Source organism: Halichoerus grypus, chromosome 1, assembly GCF_964656455.1.
Source record: "Halichoerus grypus chromosome 1, mHalGry1.hap1.1, whole genome shotgun sequence".
In the NCBI taxonomy this organism is placed as follows: domain Eukaryota; kingdom Metazoa; phylum Chordata; class Mammalia; order Carnivora; family Phocidae; genus Halichoerus; species Halichoerus grypus.
The window spans coordinates 102,777,295-102,803,660 of NC_135712.1; the positions used below are offsets into that span (position 1 = coordinate 102,777,295).

At 36.0% G+C, this 26,366-nt stretch overlaps 1 protein-coding gene across 3 annotated transcripts in view; it reads right to left on the reverse strand.

Moving 5' to 3' along the window:
* The window catches only part of LOC118551455 (IQCJ-SCHIP1 readthrough transcript protein), a 737,664-nt gene that overhangs the window by 504,166 nt on the left and 207,132 nt on the right, over nt 1–26,366 (reverse strand). Inside the window, exon 4 of one of the 3 annotated variants that reach the window (XM_078069950.1) lies at nt 22,722–22,857. In XM_078069950.1, the coding sequence (XP_077926076.1) occupies nt 22,722–22,857 (136 nt within the window). Of the gene's footprint in view, nt 1–13,185; nt 13,847–22,721; nt 22,858–26,366 lie in introns of those variants that run through there. The other 2 variants (XM_078069953.1, XM_078069958.1) reach the window with 2 other exon arrangements.

The following is a 26,366-nucleotide window of genomic DNA, read 5'->3' on the forward strand; positions in this document are numbered from 1 at the left end:
GGTCAAAGCCAACCACATCTGCCATCTAGAAGGAAAAACAAGCATGTACAGTTCTAACAAGGGCAGCGGCAACATGACAATAGAGATCTATAAAGTAAGTGCCACAAGGGCAGGGGGTGTTAAAGTGCTATTTCTCAGAGGATGAGAGGTTAGAACTGGAAGTGGATCATGTCTAATGAGAGGAAGGATTCTCTGCCAGATGGGAGGGAGAAGATCCCTGTTAGAGGCAGAAGTAAAATTTGGGGGGAACCAAAGGAAAGAAGGGGCAAGAGAGTAGAAGGTACTGAAGATGATATTTTTAAATGGGCAACTCTTCGTTATTTTGAAATCAGAAATGAAATTGAATGAAAAGAATAATTTGGGGACAGCTATAAACTTCCTTATTGGATGCTCCTTTTATGTAGGGTGTGACTTCTATCTTGAATCATTTAGGGTGATAGAAATATGCTACAGGAAACACGCCATTTCTATCTCCAAAGCCTGAATTTGGGTCAGGTGGCAAAAAGATACTCTGATAAACTAAGATAAGGAGGAGAAAACTACTTTTCCCTCCATCAGTGGTCTGGTTCTGATCCATTCTAAGATGCTTAGAGAAAGCATTTCTAATTCTTAAGGACAAACAGAACAAAAGCATGAAATACATAGGAGACCAGGGAGTTCGGCAGCAAAATAGAAATCTGTTGCCACTCTAGATTTTTTATTGTATTTTAAGACTCTAAAATCTACTTCTGGTTTCTCTGGGTAAAGAAAAAACTTGCTCTCTCATTCTCTCCTTTTTTTTTTTTCCTCTAAAAAGCCCAACCTTAATTCTGTATGAAGACTTCACAGTGTTTTGAAGGTGGACATTTCAGTAGCAGAAAAAATAACTCTAAATACTTACTGGCAGGATTTGAATAATTTTTCAACTTTCTGCAACAGATGCAGACAATAACCAGATAAAATTATAAATCATGGCATGCCACTTGAGAGTTTTGTTGAAAGAAAAAATGTCATCTCAAATCTCAGCCAAAAGGTAGGCTATAAATAAATACTTACAGATTCTCAAGTTACAATTTTCGAAGTTGTTTCACAATACAAAGGAGGACATTTTAACAGCATCTCATTAGCTGTTACAGCTTATAAGTGCTCATTGAAAATCCCAAATCGAATTGATAATACCAGTATTTGTCACTTACTGTTGATGCAGAGATGAAACTACGTAGACATTCTGCTAGTAGTAAGATAAAACTAATCCACATTTATCAAATGCTGCTAAAACAAATGTTTGTGGGTTTTGGAAGCATGCTACTTGCCCTAGTACATGAAGCCATCGAGTGTACTTCCCAAATATCTTAATGAGCAATTAATCCAACCTCTTCATTGTATAAATGTGGAAACTGAGTCCAAGAGTAGTTATATAACTTGTCCACATTGTTGGCACCAGGGGATCCATTCCAAATGGATGATCACCATGCTCCAAAGACATGGCACCTGCACAGCACAGTCTTTGGAGTTAGGATGAACCCAAGATCACTGCCTTGTAGTTTCTGACCTTACCTAATCTTTGTGCCCCTTAGTTCCTGGAAGTCCCCCTGTGTTACTTCAATTTTCCTCTAAAGAAAATAATTATCTGAAAGAAGATTCTCTCTATATCCCTCTCACCTCCCTCCCCCCTCCCACAGAGTAAGAAAGAGAGATAGAGAAAGTATTATTTTCCATTCAATAACTATTGAGTCAAATTGTCTAAATGACATCCTGAGAATAATAGGCTTTCAAGAAAGCTCGGCGGTAATTTGACATCCAGGACAACAAACAGAGAAAAGGATGTATGGAGGGAGAAAAGACACATGCCTCCTATTTGTCTGAGATCTCTTTTGCATTACCTACCAGCTCTTCGCCTTACTTATAATGCTTCCGGACAGGTTGCTACTTGGCATTGTCAACAAGGACCTCTCAGAATTGCAGTGCAGTTTCAGACCATAGACTGGAAACAGGTAAAAGCCAGAGCAAGAAACAAAATTGTGACTTATAGATCAGGGTAAGGAGTTTGCATTTTATTTAATGTATAATTGGATGCTACTGAAGTAAAGGGATGGTGTAATCCAATTTAGGTTTTAATAAATTTAGATTTTGTAGTGGCTGCTTTGTGGAGACTGGGTGAGAGCTGGAGGGGAACTCAACACTGGAGGCTATGGTGGTGATTTAGTGACATATAATGGTGGTTTAGGCCAATGTATAGCAGTGCTAATGAAGAAAAGTTACATACTTAAGAGACACTTTTGTTTTTGTTTGTTTTGGGGGTTTTATTGAGATTTTAACACTTTCATTTTTTATTTTTTATGTTTCAAGTTTTTATTTAAATTCTAGTTAGTTAACATATAGTGTGATATTAGTTTCAGGAGTAGAATTTAGTGATTCATCACTTATATATAACACCCAGTGCTCATCACAAGTGCCCTCCTTAATACACCTCATCCGTTTAGCCCATCCCCCACTCACCTCCCCTCAGGCAACCCTCAGTTTGTTCTCTGAGTTAAGTTTCTCATGGTTTGCCTCCCTCTCTTTTTTTTCCTTTACCCTATGTTCATTTCTTTTGTTTCTTAAATCTGACTGACTTATTTCACTTAGCATAATACTCTCTAGTTCTATGTCATTGCAAATGGCAAGATTTCATTCTTTTTATGGTTCAGTAATATTCCATTGTATACCTATGATCTAGCAATTGCACTACTAGGCATTTACCCAAAGAAAACAAAAATACTAATTCAAACGGATACATGCACCCCGATGCTTATAGCAGCGTTATCTACAATAGCCAAATTATGGAAAGAGCCCAAATGTCCAACGACTGATGAGTGGATTAAGAGATATTTTTGAAGATAGACTCAAAACCTGGTAGATTAGATGTGGATGGGAAAGATGAGGTGATGGTAAGGAAAGGAAGCAATCAAGGATGTCTTCCAGAGTTCTCTGCTGACCATCTCAGTGGCAATTTGCTGGAATGGGAAAACCTGAGGGAGAAATAGGCTATTGACAGGATTATAGAAAGATGGTATGGTGTGTGTATATGTGTGAGGGGTAGGGTGCAACAACTACCAAGTAAGAACACCCTTCCCACAGAGAGAACATTCCCTTTATTCCTTGACAGTTCACATTTTGAAGCTGCTTTGTTTGTGAGTTGAAGCATGTGTCAGCCCTCAAGGTTGTCCACCTTCACTGACTCTATTGTTAGTGCAGGTTCCTCTAAGATTCCAGCAAAAAGCTGTCAATCAGTCTGAGTTTTCAATGTTGATGTTCATTTTCATCTTTTACTGGGACTTCATAAGTATTTCAGTGGAAAATTAGAGGCAATTACATGAGGGGATATCAGCGAGGTATCATCTTAAACTGGAAATATGTTAGACTAGAATTCATGCATAAAAGCTACAAAGGATGTTCTCTAATATTCCAATAAATAATCTTCTTGCCTGTCTCAAAAACGTTTGTTGTTAAAATATTAAAATATTAATATAATTATATATTATATATTATTAATATAATTAATATAAAATATTAATCCAATAAAATAAATAAGTTAACTATGCACTAAGCTGAAGAAATAATAAGTAGAAGGACAAAATATCCCCAAAGCTAACAGGCAAAGTAAACATTAAATTTAAACAATGAAATGTATTATTAGAAAATACAGAAGAATTGATTAATATAATTGCTGATTGTTACAAGAAAAATTAATGAAATTAGAAATATGAGAAGTAATAAAAGAATATATAGAGAGAAATTTCTAAAATAAAAATAACCTTTATAATATGCTAATTAGTCTCAAGGTAGTCACTGATATATCTTGGAAAATAAGCACCAGAATTAGCTTACAATGTAAAAAGCCTGAATATACAACAATTTTGGAAGAAATACAAATTTTATTTTTAAAAACCTATAAAAAAAGACTTTATGTATGAAAGTTTTATTAAGAAGTTTTTTTTAAACTTTCAAGGAAATATTAGAGGCCAAAGGAAAACCTGGGAAGCTTCTCAATACATTTTACAAAGCCAGTATAACCCTAAAATTGAAAACTTGAGAAAAATATCTCAAACTACAGGTGAATTTTACTTTATTAGAAGAGCTGTGAAAACTTAACATACCAGAAAATAGAAATAAAAAACAACTTAGGAAGAAACTACCCATTAAAACCAAACAGTGATGATTACATAATGCGAGAATGTTTAATTTCCAAAACATAACTCATCATATCAAGTAAAGATAATGAGACAACCTACATTGTTTAGGCTGGATTATTTAGTCAATACAATATGACTATTAGAAAGGAGGCACATTTATTATTTTCTGCAGATGAAAAGATTGCATGCTTAAAAACCCCCCAAAATCAACTGAAAACTCTTAAATGCTAATAAGAGATTTCAATAGATGAACAGATACAAATCAACACATAAAATCTTATTACTTCCTATATTCTAGTGATAATCATTTAGAGATAGAGAAAGGAAAAAAGGAACCAATTTGTAAATAAGAAAAGTAGGAAATGTTTATGGTGAAATTTCAAATCTTTCCTGATATCTATAACTACATCTTTACTCATCTACATATACTATATTCCTAGATAGCAAGAACAAATTTGTAAAGATACCGGTTCTTATCATATCAGCTTAAAGATCTGGTACAATTACAATTAAAGTTGCCAAAGATGTGTTTTGGAAGCTAACTTTTAAAGTTTATCTGGACTCATATGACCAACCAAGAACATGAAAAGAAATGAAGTGGATAATTTCTCTACCTGATATTAAAATCTAATAAGGATGGAATATGTAAAATAGTCTGATAAAGGGGCTAAAATTGACAGATGTAACCAGGAAAGTAGTTCAGAAAGAGATTCTAATAGATTTTTAACATGTGACAAAGATCATGTCACAAACCAGTAGAGAACAAAAGAACAGTTGGTAAATGGTGCTCAGGTAATAGGTAAACTACTTGGAATAAAATAATATTATTGCTTTTCCTCCTACCATATATCAAAATTTCAAACGAACTTAAGACAAGTGTTAAAGATGAAACCATTAAAAAAAATATGTAGGTAAAAAGAGACACTAAATAGATTTTATTTTATTAAAATAATTATTTAAAATTCCATACATTGAAACAGTATAAACAAAAATGAACATACAATTTAAGAAAATATTTTCCACAGATATGCAGGCAAAAGATTAATACACATAATATTTAAGGATCTTTTACAAATAATTGAAAAAAAATGAAACCTCAATATAACAATAGGGGAAAACAGAGCCAGACAATTCATAAAATAAAGTTAAATGCCCACAAAACATATTGAAAATGTTAAACCACAAAAATTTAAAAAAGAAATATGATTAAAACACATGCTATTTTCAATCTATCAGATTCATAATATTGGCAGAAGAGTTCCACAAATGTGATGTGTTAATATCAAGACCCTTAGAAAATCTTATAAAAATTTGTATTCTACTTATAGTAATCTCTTGTAAAGAAACAGAAACGTAAAAATACAAAAACACCCCCAATATTGATGCTGTTGATATCAATAGTGGCATGGTTCAATGAATTATAGTTCATATATCTATATGATTTAATATTATACAAACATTCATCAGACTTTGAGGAATTTTAATGACATATAAATTAAAACACTGAGTTTAAAAAGCAAAGCTCAAAATATTGGAAATATTTCTTAAGGTATACATACACATAAAATTTCTACTGTATATGTATAATTCTAAGGAATTCACCAAAATATTAACAATGGTAGTTTCATTTATTGGATTAAGGGGGAGATATATTTTTAAACTCTGTCTATATTTTCTAAAATGAGCATAGATACACATTATAATTAGAAATAAATAAGCATTACTATAAAATGAGCCAGAGAATTTTATAATGTAATTACAAACATTGTCATTGAAAATATGAAAAACAAAAAAAGATAACCTGCCATTATTGGTAGATTTCACTTAAGTAGAAGCCTCATTTCCTAAGTTTTAGATAAACTAGTGGTCACTGTACTTTATTTTTTAGTTTTTTAAGATTCTATTTATTTATTTGAGACAGAAAGAGAGAGAGAGCACGCACAAGGGAGGGGAGGGACAGAGGAAGAGGGAGAAACAGACTTCCGCCCTGAGTGGGAGCCTGAGATTGCCTTGTTCCATTCCAGGACCCTGAGATCATGACCTGAGCCAAAGGCAGATGCTTAACTGACTGAGCCACCCAGGCGCCCTGTACTTTGTTTTAAAATGCAAGTAGCACCCTTCTTCCTAACAAAGCTCAGATTTGTTAGTCTTTATAAAAATGCAAAACATATTTACATAAGAGTAAGCAGGTTTGAAGCTGGACCTTTTAGCTTTTGCCACTGAATAATTCCTATTAACCTCTTTTACTTGAATATATAAATGGCATATTATTATTTTTAAAATATACATAAACATGTATTTTAGGTACATATGGAGAAGCCCTTGTATTTGAAAATGATTCTGGTCCAAATAAAGAAAACCATTTAGAACCTTTCTGTATAATTATTATCACACGGCTTAAATTTCAGTCACATAAATAAATTCTTCCCTGGATTCCAACAAGTTTTCCTGCCTTTCTCTTTCTTCCAAAATCATTAGTAGAAGTTCCAAAAGTACATACTTCTCCCTATCTTCTAATTAGCCTACTTGGTTTAATTGGCAAAAGTGACATTTGCATCACCAATAGCTCTCTTCCAAAGAAGACAATGACGGGGTGATTTTCAAAGGTCTAAAAAAAGGTTCTGTGGCCTTCAGTAGGGCCCATCTGACCATTCAAATGGAAGCCAGCCAGCCACAGTCTATGCGTCAGACAGGGAGCTTCCTTAACATATGCATATATCCCACCCCTTTTCTACTGGCACAAGTCAGAGGTGCTGTTCCAAGTGTGAAACGTGGGTATGAGCAGCAATTTACAGAGTGTGCGTTGCTTTTTTTGTGTCTGTTGGTGGGACACTGGAAAATGGGTCTGGCACAGTTCATCCCTCACAAATGCTTAATGCCATCCCTGGGGACAGAAATATCACAAGCCCAGAAAAACATAGCTTTTAGCTGCTTGGTACTGAAAATTTCAGGCAAAATTCCAAAAGCCCTCAAAGCTAATGTCGAATTGACAAAGTGCCAAAAACCTCTCTGGCATTAAATTTCCACTCTTTATTTTCTCCCTTCAGGTGAACAGCTTGTGAAAATAATAATGTGATAATGCCACCCTGTGTTCCAAATATCTCAAAGCACCATCTTGTTAAGCTTCTTGGTGTCCCTTTGAGACTAATGGGAATTGAACCAACTCATTCATTTTATAGATGAGAAAATCCCACAGGAGGTGGGTCTAATATCTGGGCCCTGGCCATGAAGACTTATCACATAGGTCCCAGGTCTGAATTTGGTTCTCAAAACAATGCCGAAGTATTGTAGGAAAGAACCTGAAAAGTTCAACTAACATCAAAAAAGGCTAGAGCAAGTCTCACAAAGGATACTAGGTGGGTTGAGGTAATAAACTGGTGAGAGTGATCAAAACACATCCCAGGAGGAATAACAAGGCATAGTCTAGGCAGAGCAATAAGGCAAAGTCTAGGCATGAGGCCACTTTATTAGCTGTAAGAATTGGTGAAGGCCATCAGTAGATCTAATGCAGCATTAGGGGCATCTTAAAACAGCAGGCATGGTAGATTTCTGTCATTTATTTTTAGTACATCTGAATTATAGAATCCACTGTTATGGAAGTAACAGCAAGAAATAGGATTCTAACCAACCCCCCTCCCCACCAACTACAAAAGTAACTTTCCTTCCCTGAATCCTAGCAATCTGGCTTTGAACACATGATCTAAACCAGTCAAGGGTATGACCCTATTCAGCACTCTGAATCCGGAGGAAATGTCCCAGCAAAGCAAGGGACGTTTTAGAGCTCCTTATGACCACTGTATCCACATCCCATGAGGCCAGCAGCACTTGAACAATGTCTTGCTGTAGGTGTGACTTTGTCTGAGGTTCTGGTCAACCACATTCCCTTAGTTCCCCCTTTACTTCTGAGCATGATTCTCTTGACTTCCTGTCAATCCAGTGAGATAGCTGATAATAAAATAATTTTTCTAATAAATATATTTTTATTATTCTAATAAATTCATTTTTAGCTGTAATTAACTAGGGTCAGGTTCTGTAATTTGTAACCTGGAAGACTGAAATAGGCAGTGGCAAAGGATGTAGAGAAGTTAACATCAAGCAAATCCAGCAACATATGTCAAGTTTGTAGCAGCAGGAACTGTAGGTTTGGAGGAAGAATTCCTTCCAGGTGGAGGAAGCACAGGTATAGCAGAAAGTACTAAATGATCTAAAATCCATTCTCTTGTCTTATTTTTATGTATCCTATAGGACTATGTTTCCCAGTCTCCCTTGCAGTTAAGTATGTCATCTGACTGAGTTCAGTAAAAAGAACGTGAGTTGAGTGATGTGTGTCTCATTCAAACCTGGCCCACTAAAACCTTCCACGTGTGCTGCTCCATTTCCTTTTCCCTTTCTGGTTTACCAGAATGTAGATGACTTTAGGATAGCCTTGGAAGCCACTTGGTGAAGATGGCAGAGCCCCCAACATCGTGCATTTGCTAAATGACTGTATGAAGAAGGACTGCCGCACTGATCTACTCACCAGTCCAGTATTGATACCTAACTAAGAAATAAACTTCAGCTGTGTTTGAGCTATTATACTTTTGGAGATCTATTTGTTACAGAATAGCCGAAATATACTACATATGGTAAAAACTTAGTTGGTCAAGAAAAAAATTCAAATTCAGAGCAGCACCAGAAGAAAGGCTGTTATTTTTATTTACCTCTGAAATAAGAGGTAAATTTTGAGTCTTTGAATTGGTGAAATTTCCCTCGATTTGGAAAAGAACAGATGACAGTTGAGATAGAATCTCTTAACAGTAGATTTGCAGCTACAGCTATACAGGTTGAAAGGATGCAAGCAAAAAAACTCATTAGAGATTTGACAATCCTGAATAGAATTGTAGAATTTATTAGAGATCAATAAATTTAAAATCTTTTTTTTTAATGCATTGAAGTATCTCTATGCCAGAGATAATGATGAGATAAATTCTAACTCTGATTCTACTTTTTCCCCTTTAACCTTGTTTTCCCTCCCAAATAGATTCCCCAGATAGCATTGGGGTTCCTTGGAGACCACATACCCCAGTAGAAATTCCCTTGCCTGGTTAAAAAAACCTGCTTTCTAGCTCTGACTTTGCAGCTGACCTACTATCTGACCTTTGACAAGTTGTTTCTCCTCTCCTGTGAATGAAATTTCCTCAACTATGAAATGAGAGGTAGGAAAAAATTTATATTTAAGATCATTGATAAAAATAACAGAAACCCATTACACACCACTAGAGATTTATCTCCAGGCTAACTCTGATTAATTAGTTAACACTATTTTGATAAGGCTACTTAACCAGCAAAAATGAGCCAATTTGTATTATTATTTCATCCACAGTTTTTTATCTTCTCAAAGATATCAGAAAAAACACTTCAAAGTCATACTGAAGTCCAGATACAATGCCTTTATTAATATTCCTAATAATTCCAATAAAATTTAAAATGGATAAATTTGTATGACTTGTTCTAAGGCACTGAAGTTTGATATTCTTTTATAACTACCCTCAAATTGTTAGGCTGAGTCTACCTTTGAACAATTACTAAAACATACAGATATCATGGATTATCAACAGATCTGCTTTCTATGCCAAAACTCTGACCTGCCCAGTATAGGTCCATCAGTTCCAGTACACCCACCTTGAAACCCCAGGGGAAGAAATGTTTTTTCCTGCCATTGTGTTGCACAGGAGTCAGAGATCAAACATCCTGGAGAAATATGCTATTGATATCACTGCAGAATGTTGAATTCAAAACGGGTTTTCCACCAAGATGGGTCTTATTAATGATGTCAGGCACTGTGAAATGTAGAGTGTCAAGTGCAGAAGTGCCAATGAGATGGTGTCAAAGATCCAAGTAAGATGAAAATTAGGAGCACAAAACAAATTAGAAAAGATGGAAATGACCTGAATTCATCCCAGTAACTGACTGCCCGGGTATGTGCTTGTGTTTTATATGCTCCGGCTTGAGTTTACTTATGGGAGGGAGCCAGATTCATTTGGAGGTACTGGGATTTGAAGGACTAGTTAAAATGAGAAATGCATGGTATTCAGACTTATTTCTCTTCGGAAGATATTTCTGTTCTTTCAGCTTACTTGGATATCTTCCTTAGGAAGTCTCTAAGCACTTTTCAGTTCTCTGAAGTGGTTCAGATTACTCCATAGTTTCTAGTAATATTTAATATAAATTTCACATCAGTGAAATTTAGGTCATATCTACTTAGGCCCAACATGTACTATAAAGTAAGAATGTATCTTGTGGGTAAAATTGGGAGAGGAAGGAACATTTAATGGTAAAATGTGACACTAAAAACAAAAATCACTTGATGGAAATCTCTGTGCAGAAGCCTCAACCCAGGGTGATTCTCTAAAAAGCTGAAGAACAGCCCTTTGGGCACCTGATGTCACTCTATCCATAATGCTAGAAACTTACTAAAACCCAGAATCCATTTGGAACTAATTAGGGTCCTGCTTCACTAAAATAATCTCAAGAATCCCTATTTCCCCTCTAAGAAACTACCCTTTGGGATTTTCCTACAACATGTTCCACTTTCAGGCTCTCCCCTACTGAGACTGGTCCTGTTGGGATGCTAGCTACAAGAGCTGCTTTCGATTGGAAGCTGTGATGGAGATTGGTGCAACAGAAATGAGTCTGTGAGTGAGTACCTGGGATATAAAAACAATTTCCAAAAACAACTTAACCTTCTTAGTGCCAAAAATGGGTTGAAAATAGCTGTAAGAACCTCACCTGCCAATCAGCTCCCTCTATATTCAGCCACTCTGCAAAGCATCCTAACTAGGGTGGTTTTCAACTAAGTAAATATGCCCTTAAATCCTTTGTAGTCAAAGGTTGTCAAGCCTTTGCAAGGATGGGTGGACCATGAAAAAGAGATCCATGAGCATATTTTTACATTGGCAAGAAAAGCAAAATGTCACTCAACTAAATTTAAGATTGTTCACACACATCTGCTACCACCAGAATGTTATAAACAAAAAAAAAAAAAGAAGAAGAAGAAGAAGAAAGAAATGTGAATGGTTCAGTCTAAATAGCTCCAAATATATTTCTATGGTTCAGATGACCTATGCTATTTCAACAATGATTGAAAGGCTATCAAAGCAGAAGCCAAAACATGTTTATAGTTTGTCATATAGGAATAATTTTTGGTTAAATAAATACACAGACAACCATATCTCAACTACAAAATGTATGTGCTAGATAGCTGTTATTACAAATACATCACTAAAATGTGTGCAAAAAGAAATATAAAATGTTACACTTCTGACAATATCATAAGTGAATCATATCCTTGAGAGAGAAATACAAAGAGAAAGATTGCCAGAGAATAAATTTCTGAATCAGGTATATTTCTCCCCATTTCAGGACATAAAGCAGATGCATTTTATGACATGAGCCTCAAATACTCTAAATTAAAATGTTACAGTTTAATCAACTGGAATGATTTGTCCAAAGTCCACTACCAGCAGAAAATGAATGCAGTTTATCATAAAGAAACAATCATAGTTTTAAAATCACAGAAGTGTACACAATAGTTATTTCAAGAGTGTACAAAAGGCACTACTCTACATCTGTAACAATCAAAGCAGGATTACAAAATTCGGGGAAATGAAACTAAAAGAACTAGAATCATAAATCTACCTTTCATTCTTTCAAAAACTGATTTCTTTTAAATATTGACACCAATTAAAAAAATCATCAGTGGATCTACTAAACTAAGCAGTCAAAATGTATTAACAAGACCTCCTTAATATAAAATCAAGTTGCATCCTCCAAAATCTTGCACTTCATACACTGTCAAAATGTAAATGCCATTTATCTAAAAATCAAATGCCAAATTACTAAAGAGTTAAGAAGCAATAGCAAATTCACTTGGAAATTATTTATAACAAAAAGAATTAGTTATATTTGAATTAGGTGTTTAGCTAAGTAAATTATATTCACTACTAGTTTTTACATAGGAGAAGAACCATTGAGGGAACTAAATTCCGTATTATAATAATATAAAAAGATAGTTTTATTAGACTTTAAAATAAATGGTTCATTGTAAAAAAAATGTTCCAAACCTCACTTAACTGACCTGAGAAAAGATAATTATTTGTTATATTACTTTTTTATGACACTATGTTCTCTTAGACAAATTTGAATAGTTAATCAAAATATCTATTGGGGTCATTTTGGTAGCAATTTGAAGTTTCTTTTCTTCATTGGTTATGTGATATAATATCATAGAATTACACCTTTGACAGTCTTAAGAAGGGTACTAAAAGACATTTTTTGAATAAACCATTTCTTTAATTTCTGGTTTGAACAATTAAATGGGACTATTTTGAAACTAATAAAATATTTTCAATGATGCCAAAAGTATGTCTTTAGTGCCCTATTATCTAGTCATTTTATAAAAGGATTTGTCCTTTCCACTTACCATAGGTTTTTACTGTATATATTTTATACCAGTAAATTTAAAATTTTCATAAGTTATTAAATATCCCCTATATGTCCCAACATTAGAATATTTAGACATTTGCTCTTTTTGATAAATGAAAGTATAACCTGCAATTGAAAAATTTTAAACTGTCCTTCTGAACACAAATCAGAAACTATTTTTCAAAAAGAGTTTTTACAAATGACAACAAATTGCACAGTTGGAATTATAATTGTGTAGATAAAAATGCTATTTCCAAAGCAATTGTTTTGTCCAACTGCAATGCAATTAATTTATGGCAAATTAAAACAAAAACTTAGATTCTCAAAATTCATAGCACCAAACATTCACATACCAACTGTTGCAATGAGAAAGTAATTTTTCAAATTAATATATTAACACTTCCTAATATAGTATCTTTAAGGATTAATACTGAATTTGAAATGCAATGAAAGCCATCACTTTTTATAGCTAAATTTAGCATAGCTCGGCTAGACGTCAGAGTTTCCTTTCCATGTATGCAAAAATATGATACACGTAAAAAAGATAACAGACATTTGGAAAACTTACACTTTCAGATTGCTTGCTCTGGTTGCAGTCCCACATCGTCGTCCCAGATTGCCCAGACCTCTCCATGGTGCTGAAGAGCTACCCTTGCCCATTTGAGAGGAAAGAGTTATTTATTTGAACTGGCTTTGAAAGAAATCCATAAAGAGTTGCCTGTGTTAGCAAGTAAAGTTATCTGAAGAATTTCTGTAACACATACTACAAAGGAGATGCTTTGCCCTTCAGTTATCAACCACGATGCTCAGGCGGCTCAAAGAAGATTTTGGAGCAGAAATCTTCAAGTATTGACAAAAAAGAGAGAGAGTTCTTTGGGAAATGAAGTTTGCTGATTTTCTTCGGTGTTCTTCAGATTGAAAATACACACACACACACACACACACACACACACACACAATACAAGGCTATCCAGAGAACAGAGGATTCCATAAAAGTTCTTGATCTTAATGCAGAAAACAAGCTCCCATTACTCCAAAGCATCCAATTCACTTCATCCTATCATTGCATCTACTTTTTTGATAAAAATAGTAAAATGAAATAAAGCTCAGAATTCAACAAGGCACTGCACACACTATGTAAACAGGTATGCCTTACTGTAGCTTTAGCCTCTGTCTGCTGAAGATTATCACAGAAGAAATCAGGCTCTTGTGGCTTTCACAGATTATCTCTTTCTGAAGCTGAAACGTATAAAGAGCCACATGACACCCAATGATGTCATCTCTAAAGCAGGTCACAGTTGCTGCTGTATGTAGATGAAGTCCTTCTAGTGAAGTGTTTGGCACAGTGATTTTCTTGAAAATCTACTTGCATTAAATAGCATGGTCTTCTATCAATATACTTAACCTTATCAAAATACTGCCATGAAGAGAAAATCAATTTATTGCTCACATGTGAAGCAGTGTGTCTGTTTAACTTAAAATCAGCTTCTGGTGCTGTTTTGGAAATGAATAATTGTAATTAACTCAGTGAATATAGTGAAGAAGGAGCTGTTATGAGAACTAGAGGAACTGTAGAGACATAGAATCTACTCCTAAAAAATCTTACAGAATTTTTAGCAAGCTAAAAAAAACTTACTCTTTTTAAAATCAATCCATGAAAATTGCAAAATAAAAATTAAGGCAACTGTCTTCAACTTCTAACAACATTTTATGCAATGAAAATTTTTTTAAGATTTTATTTATTTATTTGAGAGAGAGAGAGAGCAGAGCGAGCAAGAGAGAGCACAAGATGGGGGGGTAGAGGGAGAAGCAGACTCCCTGCTGAGCAGGGAGCCTGATGTGAGGCTCGATCCTAGGATCCCAGGATCATGACCTGAGCTGAAGGCAGACACTTAACCAACTGAGCCACCCAAGCGCCCCTATGCAATGAAATTTTTTAAATGTTTCAAAGACATAAAAAATTCGTACTGGAAGGATCTGAGTATGTTTTCAAATGTTGATAGGAAACTTTAACTTATTACTTTTAGATATTTTTCAGTTCTGAGTAAAGCAACAATTAAAATTTTAACTATACCTAATCTGTACATGTAACTGGTGATAGTAAACACAGATACTATTTTAAAGAATGTATAATAATGAGAAATGCCCATTTCCATTCTGTGTAATGTATTTCTTTTCTCTTTCTCAACTATGTAGTCACACATCACACTTGAGGATTTTTAGTCAGAGTTGACATTCCCGTCAGCTAATAGTTAAATAATCTAATCCCCTTTCATGCCAACTAAATAATCTTCACAACCAAAGTGAAGAATAATTTAAAACTAATCAGAGTTTATTGAATGTATCCCCCTTTAATAAAAACCAAACTGGATCAAACAACAGAAACCTTTCTGGAAGAGCATAGTATATACTGTCACATTTTTGAGAAAGAACCGTAAGTCTGGAGAAGAGAAAATGGAATTTTCTACACAACCAATGCCACTGGGAAAATTCCATTAAAACAATAGTGATTGTTTTGGTATCAAATCAGGAAAAATTTGCTTCAGCACCTCCCCAAGGTGTATCTATGCCATGCTAAAACACTGAAATAAAAATTGGAAGAAATACTGATCACCTGTGTGCTCTGTTCATGTAAGTTTACTAAATAAAATTTATTACTTTTTTGCGATTCCTATAACAGTGCTTTTTATACTATAATGATGATGAGGATTACATTTAAAAAAATTTTTAAAAATACAGAATCTCAGGCCTCTTCTCAGATATTCTGATGCAATAGATCTGCTGTGGTCCTGAAATCTATATATATATTTTAAAATTCCCAAAGTAATTCTTATTTGGAAAACATTGCAATAATTAATATAGTACAATGTATACAACCTTATAAAAATCAAAATATGTAAAAAAATAAAAGGCCAAGTTGTTGCTACATGAAGCATCCAATGTTGAGGGCTCCCTTCTTCTCATGTCCTCAGGCTTCCATGAGGAAGAACTTTCCTAAATACTCCCACACTTCAATCCTCTCCACGAAGGTGGAATAAGTAACCCTGATTGGAGGATTCGGCAAAGGGACTGGGCAGCCCAGTATCATTCTCTCTGCATCTTTCTATGGGATCCACCTCCCTGCACAAGTTCTGTGGGTGAAGCTGGCAGTTTTCAGTGCTCCCCAGGATTGGTAGGTTTCCCTACAAAGGTCAGTAGTAGGAAGCTCAGTGGTGCCACAAGTCAGAGTTACACCCTCAAATCCAGCTTTGACAGTAAATAAAGATGAGATTTTGATATCACTCTTCCTAAATCTCTTGCCTTTCAAAATAAGTTCCTAAATCAAGATGGGGAAAAGGAGTTATTTATTGGCTTCCTAAAACTACATCTCCAACACTGTTACATTGTTAACTAGGCTTGTCCTTTTTATTTAAACTCTACCAGCCAGCTACTGTAACAGGTTTTACATGTGAAGTAACATAATAATATTTGTATTTGCACAATACAGTTCTATATTAAAGGCCTATAAAAAGGAGTGTAAAAATTTCATCGGAAGTTTTCAAAATGCATTGTTCAACTCCTATTCATTTTATTATTGAGCCACTTAGAAATTCCAGCTCTTGGAATTTTTCTTCAATAAGTACTAATTCTAGAACAGCATTTCCTGAAGTGTTCCATGGATTAATAGTCCAATAAGATGTGACTCTTATTGGGATTCATGGTCAAAGAAGTTTGGAAAACATGAAAAATAGTACTGCCCTCCCCCACAAATTCAAAATGTGTATTAGGTTAGGAAGGCTCTAAGAGGTCCTGATATAAATAATTTGGCTTATTTCACCCTTCCCCAATTAACATCCATCAATATCCAATGAAACTAAAATTCCAGGTACCACAATATGGGAAATTCTGCTCTGGAAGATATTTCAGCAGTCAGATTTTTATTAAAAATAATATCTAAAATCTTCTATACAACTAATCAATAAAATGTTATTATCTCCTATAAGTTACCAGTGCATCTGGGACAAGAATTGCCAACCATGACTGGGGAATTATGTAAATTCTGCAAGGGCAGAGGTTTGAGTGTATTTGGGTGATCATATCACCAGTGCTTGGCAAAGGCCAGCACACAGTAGTATTGAATGAGTGAACAGATGATGCAGACCTAATCTAGGGATGTGAATAACTACCCCCTCCCCAGTGATGTCTTATTTACAAAAAGAAAGAAAGTCCCAAAGAGCCTTAGGCCAATGAGGTTCTAGAATAAAAGGAATACAATAGTAGATCTTACTCCAGGGCTACCACATCCAACTTCTCCTTGGATCCTAAAGCATCTTTCATACTCTCCCAATGAGTGAAATACTGATTTGTAATTCTGAAACTGGATTTTATAACAGAGGATGCACTTTGAGTCTCAACAAGGGGATTTGACACTCCAGCTCACCAGAGCTGCAGAATAAGGACAGCATCTACATGAGGACAAATGCTGAGACTGGACTTGAGGTAAAGTGGAAGGCAAACAAGTTCCTTCTCAACTCTGTTTATCAGAAGTGAGATGCTTAATGCCTAGGTTTTTGCATCTATACCTGAAGGTCAATAACTTTGAGACTGCGAAAGAGGATTGATATTAGTATGGTTGAGTGAGTCTGTTATCAAACAATGAATTGCAAATTTTGCATATCCTTCTGAACCCAGAAAATGATCAGTATTAGCAGTCCTCAAAAAAAAATTTTAATCCCCAAACTGAAACAACATACTTATTTTTAAACCTATTGAGAAAAATGTCCTCAAATCCTTAAGTTAAAAGGACCATTTGGAAAAAGAATCTGTAATATCAACCAATATTCAAAGATATAAAAAGGAGTGTTTTGGCATAAAGATACCAAATATTTTATATAAAAATATATTAATTCAAACTGTCATATATGGTTATATATTATATAATGTAATTTCTAAAACTTTGGGGAAAAATTTGTTCTCTAAGACTCTAGTTTGAAGAAAAGAGAATTACATCTACTTTTATGTAAATACCAAGAAGTCTTCTCTTTTTACATGTGATTACTACAGTCTCTGAACCAAAGTTTGGGATGAATAGACTGACAATTTGTGCTATTTGGGGGTCTGAGAAGCAGGATGGAAGATACAGTTTGGGTACTGAACATTAAAATTCATGGGACCTCAGCTTATAACAACAGCTGGGCATAATACTGTAACTTGTCCCTGACCTGGAAAATCTAGGTTATTAAATTATTAAGTAGCACAAGGCTTACTCTCTAAAATTTCACAGCTTTTAAGACTGCACTGGGAGAAGTCCCAGGAAATCTTCTTTGAGGGTCTGAGTCCCCCCTCCAAAACAAGTGTGACTTTGTAAGAAGCCTTTACCCTTTTAGTCCCAAGATTTTTCGTGATGTATTTAAAGCCTGGAAGTTGTAAATCTCAAAATGGGCAATAAAACTTGAGGGTAATAAAGCAGTCTGAATGTAGGTGTACATGTCGTGTTTGGCAGACAGAAGCAGTACTGGCTTTTGGTAGCATATTGGGAAGGTGTGGTGGGTCACCTGGCTGCCTGTTGCTAACTATCCAGTAACTCTTGCTAAAAGCTAGGGCAACCCAAGCAGCCCCAACCATATGAGAGCTCCATGGACTTCTCTCCAGGACAACTGAAGTAATGGGGTCTTTAGCTGGCCCAGACCACTGATCTTTGAACCTGCTCAGAACTGTAATTCTTCCTGACCAGTTGTGAAGTAAGGCCTTGTGGCTGGAATTGTGCAGCTGTTGGAAGGGTGCTTTTGCATTGACCTGCCTGAGAGGTGAGGCCACATAACCCTGTTTACCCCAACATGCTGCAGATCCCCCCATTTCTTTTTTTCCCAAATCTGAAGGGAGCAGAGTGACCTAAGATTGCTTTTACTATGCATATGGGTATGGTCTCTCAAAAGAGGCCTAGTCATTGAGAAGCAAAAATACTTTCACCTGTTTTTACCTTTGGACCTTGAAAATTAGTCTTTAAAAGAAGCAACACTAAAACAAATACTTGATGTATTACTTTGTAATGTACAGCCCCAATCTCAGAACATACATATATATATTCTGGATATATATATTCTAAGACACGATTTGGTTCTCATGGATTCATGAATCAGAAGCAGGCAGTGTGCCCCTCAATAGGAATAGAGTTAAAAATTCCACTTCTGCTCTTCACAAGCTTTGCAGAGTGTTTTGAACACATGGAGTATTTTCAAGAGCAGATACAGAATCCACTAACATTTATTGAGAGCCTTCAGGGTCCCACACTCTGTGCTACGTTTTACATATGTAGTGCCATTTAATCTTCACAGCAATATCAATCCATCTCTAAGGTGCGTGTTACTTCCAGTTTGCAGATGAAGAATGGTCTCTCAAGTGGTACATCTTAGACTCACAAAAATTGTGGCAGAACTACTATTAAGTCATGTCCTCTTACTAAACCAGGGCTTCATTCCATGAGCCACGGAGCCCCCTACAGGCCACACCATAATAATATGGGAACCCATGGGAATAAGTAGGCGTGGCCAGGAAGATAGAACCAATTAGAGACAAATGGGATTGAAAAAGTCTCCAGACAATCCAAAGATTTTTCTGAATTTATCTGAAGGGTATGCTAATGATTTGTGAAAAGGGTACCAAGTCATTTAGAATGTACCATTTTATAGTGATATTCTATTAGACAAATTACAGATTTTTCAGAGCTGGGAACTAAAAGAACAAGTACTTGGTCATATGAAATTGATTAATAAAAAATACACAAATCATTTTCCACTATTGTCCTCCATGCAATAACTAATATTTTTATGATAAAAAAGTTCTTTTTTCTCACTTTGATACCCACAAGCTCCATGTCACAATAACTTGCTACTCAAAATTGCTATTTCTAAAATAAATTTTTCTGTTACCTCATGATACACTGTGGTATAAGGACAGTTAATATGCAAATTGCTAACATAATTTCATATATATTTTCCCTCCTGTTGCTCTTTAATTTGGCACTGAGCAGCTGAGGTCTGAAGTTTTAATCAAAGAGCATTGAACGAGGCAATTTATAAAATCAAATGAGGATTCTTTTTTCAATTATTTCATTCACTGTTTATACCTACTAAATTGTGAAACAGTCTTAGAAATGCATTGATGCATGGATTATTTCTTCCTCTGCTTGACTATGTCTAAATGCAGGCTTATTTTCAAGTGGTACAATATAGTAGAATAGTGAAGCATGATGGCTCCAGCTCAATGAGTAACTCAAGGCAAGTTAGTTATCTCTTTAGGTCTCATTTTCATCATCTGTAAAATGGAGATAATAATATACCTCTTACATATGGTCAGTGAGAGGATTTAGTGAAATAATCCACGGAAAGCCATTAGCAAGATGCCTGTCACATAACAAGTACTCAGCTCTTATTAAGATAATGATTATGAGATCTCATACTGAAACATTACTGTTCTTATATATTTTAGAGCACGAATATTCTCAGAACTATATTAACCATTATGCTTAGCCAAAAGAGAGCAAAAGCATGCAAGAGCATCATTCTCAGCTCAGCACAGGGACTTAGCCAAGGTGGGCCAGGGCTCATCCTTATCCCCTCCATAAACTTGAGGTCTATTTGTCAGAGAGTAGTAACACTAAGTCTTCCTATTTGGAACTCCCTGAGAATATGTATGAACCCAGTGGGTCTGGTAGGCTGATCAAAGTAGAGCAGAGTCATTTTCCTTTCATGGGGCTGTGACCACCAAAAGATGTAAGAATGAATCTTCTGAAAGAGGTCCCAAACAAAGTGATGATCATGGGAAATAGAACAACCTTAACTAGATATACCAGCTCCAAACAACAAAGCATAAGGTTTTTAAAAATTATGAATTGGATATTTTACCCGCCTGACAAACTAGAGACTTGGGGATGTTCCAGCAACTTATATTTTCATATTTTATTTTACATATTTAGTGTCATGCTACTGCCACCATCAATGCCAAAGTTGTTGTTATAATTAATAACCTCTACTAGATTTCTGGGCAGGGTCTGCTTGCTTTCTGAAGCTAATTCCAATAATGTTTTTTGAAAATGTTTTGACTCTCACTGTTTATAGGCAATCAAGAATGAGCCAGACTTCCACACAATGAAAAGAGTTATCCTGGTCCCATGAGCACAGAGATAAGGCATGATGATACAGTGGTGGAGCAGGATGCCACTCCCAATTCATTCTGAGACACCTTATAGGAAACCAAATTGCTGCGGACATTTGAGAGAGGAGGTCTGTTCTACTAAGAAACATCAGGGGACCTGGAGCCCAGGCTAAATTAAATAAGGTAGAACTGTTAGCAAAACTGTGCAAAAGGTATTGCACATCACATTTATATGATGACCCATGGGGGAAGAACGTGCATTTATGCACAAAAATACTTAAGGTGCTAGAATCTAAGTGGTATGGCAAGGTAAATATAAAACAAAGATAGATTATTCCGGAATTTCAATACAGTCAAAAGGTTAACCACCCTAAAGCAACACTAAAACCATCATATGTCACTGGACACAGCAATGGTTGATACTGTCAGGAATTGGGGCTATGAGAAAATACAAAGGCAGTAAATCCAAACTTTTAACTCATGGGCGGAATGATTTCTGATACTCAGTTTCCATCATTCAAATAAAATATTCAGTCACTTAATTTCTATTAAATTAATTCTATTGTCATTCACGGCAAAGGCATCCTAAACACTTAATTTTCATATTATTTTTGACTTGCAAATCATGAGATAAATACACACTTAAGCCACAGACCTTTTCCAATATGGCTCATCAGCACCCTCTAGTGATCATAAGGCCAGTTCAGACAAGTCACTTCCCCCGCAAAAAAATTGTTTTAAAAAGGCACACAGATTCACTGAGTATTCAATTTCTGCTGTTTGCTAAAAATAGATCTTCTGCCACTGTTATTTGCTCTCAAGTTACTGCTCTCTCTTTAGAATCCATAACAGATAAAACTGTTTATTAAAGAACATGCAATGCAATCATCTGAAAACATGTCAAAGCAACCTTTGTTTGATCCCAATGTGAATACATTATTTTGGCTGCTGGGGAGCCCTTTAACCACTGAATAAACATGATTACAAAGGAGTCAAGAAACATGTTTTTTTGAAAATAATAACACTTGTATAGTTACTTCATTTCTCTTCCTAACTTCTTTCTGTGTATTCCAGTGACTATCATACATGATCACAATGGCCATATTCACAACACTCTGTATTACAGTTACCCGATCACTTATTTCCTACCACATTTGGTATATGTTTGTTTTTGTTGTTGTTGTTTTTTAAATAAAGACTTTCAGCAGATGTTCCCATTCCTTCACTGTGTACCAGGGTTCTTAAACAGGCGGCCTCTGGGATAATTGTGATCTGCAGGCATGGTCTAGTTGCATTTTAAATTTTCTTACTAGTTGCCAACATTTAAAAATCTGAATTTCTGGCATCCCTTAAGAGAAGAAACAACATTTGGCCGTGTCTGTCTGTCCAGCATCCCTGCATAGCAACATATCTGGGATGCAAGTGGGGCTACCCCTTTAGGTAAGGCCTGTGTTCTTCAGTAGCCAGTCACAGCTTAGCCCACATCAGCTACAACGGTTTCTTACCTGGCCCCTGTAGGCATTTGAGTTGCAACTCCTGAGTTTGTGACCCCTTTGAAGTCTTCCTGTAAAAGTTCTCTTTATAATCCTGTAACCAAACTAATCTTCTATCATATTAGCACAACAAAACTCTAACAGAGGCACAGACTAAAGGGAACACACTGTTATAAAGAAAAGGAAAAGGATATTCTTAGTAATAGAGGAATGCAAACACACAAATGAGTGGTTTAGGTTGAGGTCAAATACAATCGATTCTCTCAGACTTGATGAAGTACACTTTATGCTTATGAATCATGTCTTCATTCTCAGATGACAAAACCCTCACCATGGGTTCAAATATAGCAAGTAAGCAATGTAGATACACCTAACAACAAACCACCTGCTCACATCTCAACATTTCCTTCTTGGAACCCAAGACCTGGTGATCAAATGACTGGCCCATCAGGCCATAAAAAGGAAACATGGCACTCACGGGTGTGCTGCTGTCTGAGAAGGTGTTCATGCTGACAGAGCTGCTCAGCTTCTCCGAGGACACAGAGGGTGGGGATGGGCTCCTCTTCTCCAGGGGGTCCTGCCTCTGCAGGTACTCACGCCAGGCTCTCTGAATGCTGGAAAAACAAAACAAAACAGCACGTGCACTGTCACTACCTGGCCACAGCCCACAGACTCAGAAAAGCACAAGGAGTCTGAAGAAATTGGCTTTGGAGACAGGGAAAATGTAGCACATAGAATGTGACACAGGAAATCAGAAGACCTGTACCGGTTCTCTATTTTACTGATTTGACAGTCACAGACTAAGCCAAATCATCTTAGTCAGAAAAAGTCATCAAAGTGAAACTGGCTTGCACATGTAAATGTACTTTGATTTATGGGAGGTAAAATCTTTCAATTTCTCATCCTATATTTCAAATGAAAATAATAAATAGGTTGACATATCACTTATTCATGCACTAATATAGCCTTGTTGAGGGACTCTTCTGAGCCAAGGTCAGCCTTAGGTGCTGGACAGTGACTGCAACGCAGCTCTAGAGGGTGCCATATGCACAGACCTCAAGGCCAAGAAAATCCCATGATGCTATATAGTGTAGTCTACTTGGCCAAACGCAGTGGCCCTGCTCTGGGGACAAGACAGTCAAGAGCCCTGTGGTCATGAATTTTTACATACTGTGGAAGGAAATGGGTAATATATGATAAGTAAATAAAGGAATGGACAGAGAGGACAGAATATCTGAAAGTTATATGAACTATTCAAAAAACTAAAATAACACATTAGATTAGGTGACTATTTGAAATTTTACCCAAGGAAGCTTTTTTATTTCCTGTGATTAGTATCAAAACAAAGTCATCTGCTTCGAATAATAGAAAGCTCTTCTTTGTGAAAGCTAAGTGATTTTTTTCCACCTGGACTGGTTTCTAATCTTTGAGATTAACGTCTAGTTTTTCACAGTGATCAGTGAACCTGGAAATTAACCAAACATGAAGACCAATTTTTAAGAATCAGCCTTTTAAAATAGTTTTAAATAGTTGCATTAATTCCATTACTATCTCTTCTAGACTCCTGGAAGTATCTGATCTTCTATAATTCTTCCCACACACAATTAAGGCAATTAAAGTTGTTTCTCTATAAACAAACTGATTTATTTTCACTTGGCTAGAATGGTTCAAAGACGATTAATTCTCAGTAGTCAGAGGATAGAAAGGCCACAAAAATGCTACCATGTTACTAAATTTATACGTGTCCCCTAATTTATTAAGGCTCTGAATTATAATGCTCAAGGTAAAGTCCAAAAGCTGCAGTTAAACAATACCTTTGGGTAAGAGGCCAATTTCCCCTGAAGCTATGAAACATAAGCTTCAGGGGCCCTTACAGGCCAGGAGTTTCTTCTAAGATCCTATGAGCGGCTCTTCATGGTTTGTATAAAATTGCAAAAGTAGATATCTTCTAGGGTTTTTTTTAAGAGGGCTCCAAATTACATATACACTTCAGACCCTATTAAGGCAGGATATGGCCCTGCTTTGGATTATATGTGGTTACTTTTTTATTATACAAGGCTTGCTCCAAAATATATCCTTATTTATTTACTTTTATTTGGTTTAAAGATTTTAAACGGAATCTCAAAGAAGGTTCTGTAAGAGTTTGTTGGTCCTGTTGCTTCTTCAGGGACCCATTTTATTAGGGAGTAGCAAACTTTTGGAAACTGTCAATAATTTCTACATCATCTGAAGTGCTTAGGGTCTTCCAGAGTCCTGCTAACAAGTTCTGCCACTGGAGGGCACCTAAAGGCTGTAAACCTGCCCATCGAGGGCTTAAAAAAAAGTGACATTGTAAAGGCTATTTAAAAAATATAAAACAGTAACAAGGCATGGAATACCCACACGTTTATATTGAGGTGTTCCTCTCTCTCTCTCTCTCTCTCTCTTGCTTGCTCATAGTCTTGATTATTCAGAAAATATAGAAAGAAAATGTAGTAGCCGTTTCAGAGTTTACATTTTAGTTTATTGAACACCAGGGGGCAGTGTGACACCTTTAAAGAACCAAACAAATAATGCCAGGCAAAACTGGAGATCAGCAAAGGTGAATTTTCACTTAAAGCATCCCCTTCCCCTTCCTGGTTCTTTGGTGCCTGGAAAGTGACTTATCAGTTTTCTTAAGTCAGAGATTAAGAAGGCAACATTCCTTTCTTCCAGGTGGGTGGATATCCTCTTTTAGTTGACAGAGAATGTGACAAAATTAAATACCTTTAAAATGTGTATTAAAATCACCTATAAGCCTCCTCCTTCCTTAATACAAAAGCTATTTTAATTTTTGAATACTTACCTTACTATCCTTGTCCACATATATGGAAACAATTTTACTTAGTTGAAAGCATATTATACTATATTTTATTCTTTTTTAACTCAGAAGTTAAAAATGAGAGGCCAGTCACTTCACTATTATCTAAATTGCTACATTGGATATTTTTTAAACGGTGGAATCATGCTATTAGTACTTTCTGAATCATAGGAAACTATTTACATCACACACTGCTTACTCCCATTTGACCACTTTGTAGATTAAATTGTTCTATAATTAGCTCTCTGAATACAATCTCCAAATGCTATTTTACCGAAAGAGGGAATTAAAACAAAATGTAGAAGCACCTCATCCCTCAGTCATGGAAAATCACTTTTCAGCCTTCTTATCCCAGCTGTACCACAATTCCTACTCACAAGTCTCCTTTAAGGCTGCAGGGTAAGTCCTGAACACCAACTACCTTGACATTTTTATTTCTAAAACTAAGCCTTGCTATCAATACAATTCTTTAAAGCCTGGTTGCAGTAAAGGAACACATTGTGTGTGTTCCTACATTTTGAATTATAAATATAGAGGCTTATTTCAAAGTAGATGAGAAATACATTTTTCAATAATTTTTTTGCTTGTGCAGCTCCTGTTTGTCTTCCATGTCAGGATGGTGTCGTCGCCTGCCTCTGCCATCTCTCTATACATCCCCATTTGTTTCCAAGTGCCAGTGGCTCCCTCCTGCACTCACAGCCACCTGGGAACTTACAGCTGGTGCAGTCCTGGTTGTCACTGGCTGTCCTTACCTACAAGGTATCCTTGCCTAGAAGACAGAGCTCTGTGAGCTGTGATGCTTAGAGGAGGTTCCAGGGAGTCCTGGTGCTTTAAGTAGCCTTGAAGGATGGAGGGGATTTAGATTGATAAGAAGGAGGAGGAAAGGCCTTTGGGCAAAGCCTTGGAGGTGAGGGTACCAGGCAGAAGGCAGGAGGTTCCCAGAGGAAAGTGGTAGGGCATGAGGCTGTGAAGACTGGAGAAGCATCCCAGATGTCTCCGAGGGTGAGGCTGGGGGCAGACTGGGCAGTACCTGCCCCTTGGGAGGAGGAACCCCATCTTGGCACAGTTGACTGTTGCCAGATCTTACTACTTACCAAGAACAGTCAGAAATCTGGTTTTTATTTGAAAGTTACTAGTTTTTAAATGTTACCAAATAATTTTTACAACTTCAAAATACATTATTACCCAAGTAGGCTAAATTTGGGGATGGGAAAAAAGGACACCATCAAAGAAGACAGAAGTCTCAGTATCTTGGGAGGTAACATCTAATTACATATAGCTCTT